The following is a 2,949-nucleotide window of genomic DNA, read 5'->3' as shown; positions in this document are numbered from 1 at the left end:
CCTGGTGGTGATGCACCCCTTTTGAATCTTGCTGGTCAGGATGTTACAGATGCATTTGTTGCATTCCATCCAGGAACTGCTTGGAAACATCTTGATCAGTTTTTTATTGGGCATCTACAAGATTATACAGTTTCTGAGGTTTCTAAAGATTACAGAAGACTTGTTTCTGAGTTTTCAAGGTCTGGGTTGTTTGAGAAAAAAGGACATTGGATCTGTTTCTCAGTTTGTTCAATAGTATCTTTATTCTCTGTTTGTGTCATGGGTATTAAATGCTCTGATAGTTTCTGGTTACATTTCTTCTGTGCTGCTTTATTGGGTTTACTCTGGATGCAGTGTGGATTTATTGGTCATGATTCAGGGCATTATCAGGTTATGATGAGTCCTTGGTTGAATTCAATTGCACAAATTGTTACAGGAAATTGTTTTACAGGAATCAGTATTGGTTGGTGGAAGTGGACTCATACTGCTCATCACATCGCTGTCAACAGTCTTGATTTTGATCCAGATCTTCAGCATATACCCTTCCTTGCGGTATCTTCTACCATCTTCAACTCACTTACATCTAAATTTTATGGAAGAAAAATGACTTTTGATGCTGCTGCTAGATTTCTTATAAGTTATCAACACTGGTCTTTTTACCCTGTTATGGCTGTTGCTAGAGTTAATCTTTTTGCTCAGTCATTTTTGTTGTTGTTATCAAGCCGGCCTCTCCAAAACAGAAGAAAGGAATTGTTAGGATTACTTGTGTTCTGGATGTGGTATTCTTATTTGATTGCTAGTTTACCTAATTGGGTGGAGAGAGTCATGTTTGTGTTGGTAAGCTTTGCTGTTAGTGGGATTCAGCATGTCCAGTTCTGTTTGAATCACTTCTCTGCACATGTTTATGTCGGCCCTCCGAGGGCAAACGATTGGTTTGAGAAGCAAACCAAAGGATCCATTGATATTGCTTGTTCAACTTGGATGGATTGGTTCCATGGAGGTTTGCAATTTCAGGTTGAGCATCATTTGTTTCCAAGGTTGCCAAGGTGCCATTTGAGGAAGATCTCTCCATTTGTCAAGGAACTTTGCAAGAAACACAATCTGCCTTACGTTAGTGTTTCATTCTGGGAGGCAAATAAGTTAACAATTAGAACCCTTAGAGCTGCAGCTTTACAAGCTCGAGATTTCGCCAGTCCGATGCCAAAGAATTTGTTATGGGAAGCTGTTAATACCCACGGTTAAGAGAGGAAGTTCTTAGAATCTCAGTGTTTGGGGGAATTTACTGCTTTTCTGTTTTGCTCTTTTTGCTTTATGTTCTTTGGTTGGGTTTGGATGGAGGGTTGTCTTCGTCTCTGCGGGTGAGAATCAATTTTACATGTTGTTCGATCTTGAGATGAGGAGTTATATCCGCATCATTACTTTTTCGAGTTGAAACTTGTCTATATATTCGATAGGAGGCTGTTATAGTTCTCTAGTTTCTCTTCAATTGCCTCGACATTGAAAATTATTATCAAAAACAATAATGGGATCTCATTGGCAGGTAAGTATCGTGCAGACGTTATATGAAGTTCACTTAGAAATATAAACATATATAAAACCAAGTATTATTATTATAATTATGTTTTAATTTTGTCAATATATTTTTGTGATGAATTCGAATATCTGGTGCTTGGAATTCTTATCCGAACCAAATGAATGTAATATGTCGAAAGTTTTGGTTTCTTTTTCTCTGGTTTTTTTATTGAGTTTCTAATCAGGTTTTCATCTCTAGTTAAGACTATGGATGAGCCACTCCTTTGCTGGTGCGAAATGTGAGGTTTCTCTTGCACAACTCAAAGCGGTTCCTGTTTGCAATTTCTTTCTCAAGTCCTTGTCGGTTGACAATTTAAGGTGGTATGAACGGTTAGTTTACTCTTTGCAGGGTCTTATCTTGGTTGGTGGTGTAAAATGCTAAGGTCCTTTAACATTGAAATTAAGGTTTCAAAACTCTTTTAGAAAGGTAGGAACAAGGCGTAGATTTGAAATCTTTATCATTTTCCTTGGACACCTTCCTGGCTTTGGAGTTGTTCTAATTTCCTCGGAGATTTTCATTTTCTTATAGGAAATTGCCAAACTAGATATTTTAGTGGCAGCTAATATTATTCTACTAGTATCATTGTTTATTCTCTCTTTTCAAATTTTTCTTTTTTTTAGTAAAACTTAGCTGTGAAGTTAGGAACCTAAATATCATCTAAATAGATAGACTAATACGATTATATCTAAAGATGCTGAGATTTGATGCTTTGACTTGGATATCCTTGAACAAGTCTGTTATATTTTACCAGTTTTGGTAATTGAATGATTGATTGATACTTCTGTGCTTCACCTAGATGCACGTATCCCCTGTCTTCTTCGTCGCCTATAGGCTTTCACAATTGCCAATAAAGTCCTTCGTGAGTATGTTTTGGGCTAGCGCATGACTTACTTTTCTACAAGTTGATTTCGAGTGATTGTATCCCGGGGGTGGTGGCACCACAGAGAATTATAGCGGGTGCGGTTTACCCCCCCGTAGGGCACAAAGAATTATAGGGGTGCAGTTACCCCCTGTATGGCCCACCCGACTGTATTTTACCGGATTTCTATAGGGATTATAGCCACGGTACATTAAATATTTTCGGATGATTCTTTCATCTTTTCTATTTTCCTTTCATATCCTTTGTCGCTATTCTGGGTTTTCTAACTCAATAATATCTCAATCCGTTCAACACAGAGAAGCACCTCCAGTTTCTTGTTTGATATGTTTATCCTCGTGCGTCTGGAATATAAGTCTATATTGTGATATGTTGTGATACAAGTTGTATGCTTGTTGTTGACAAAACTTCATTAAAACAAGTTGGCATAATCAGCTTACTAAAACGATACCGTTAATAAATCTGATTATTTCATTGATACAAGCTTTTTTTTCTTTTTTCTTTTTTTCTCTTTTTTTTT

At 37.1% G+C, this 2,949-nt stretch overlaps 1 protein-coding gene across 1 annotated transcript; it reads left to right on the top strand.

Moving 5' to 3' along the window:
- Nucleotides 1-3: 3 nt before the first annotated feature.
- LOC113343074 (delta(8)-fatty-acid desaturase-like) lies at nucleotides 4-1,596 on the top strand (the record flags this gene model as incomplete). Its single annotated transcript, XM_026587388.1, has 1 exon — nucleotides 4-1,596. A coding segment is annotated over one exon (1,218 nt), but the record flags the coding sequence as incomplete, so codon positions are not given.
- Nucleotides 1,597-2,949: the final 1,353 nt, after the last annotated feature.

The sequence above is a fragment of the Papaver somniferum genome, unplaced genomic scaffold (assembly GCF_003573695.1).
Source record: "Papaver somniferum cultivar HN1 unplaced genomic scaffold, ASM357369v1 unplaced-scaffold_537, whole genome shotgun sequence".
NCBI classification, from domain to species: Eukaryota; Viridiplantae; Streptophyta; class Magnoliopsida; order Ranunculales; family Papaveraceae; genus Papaver; species Papaver somniferum.
This window is presented reverse-complemented; position numbering and strand designations above follow the sequence as displayed.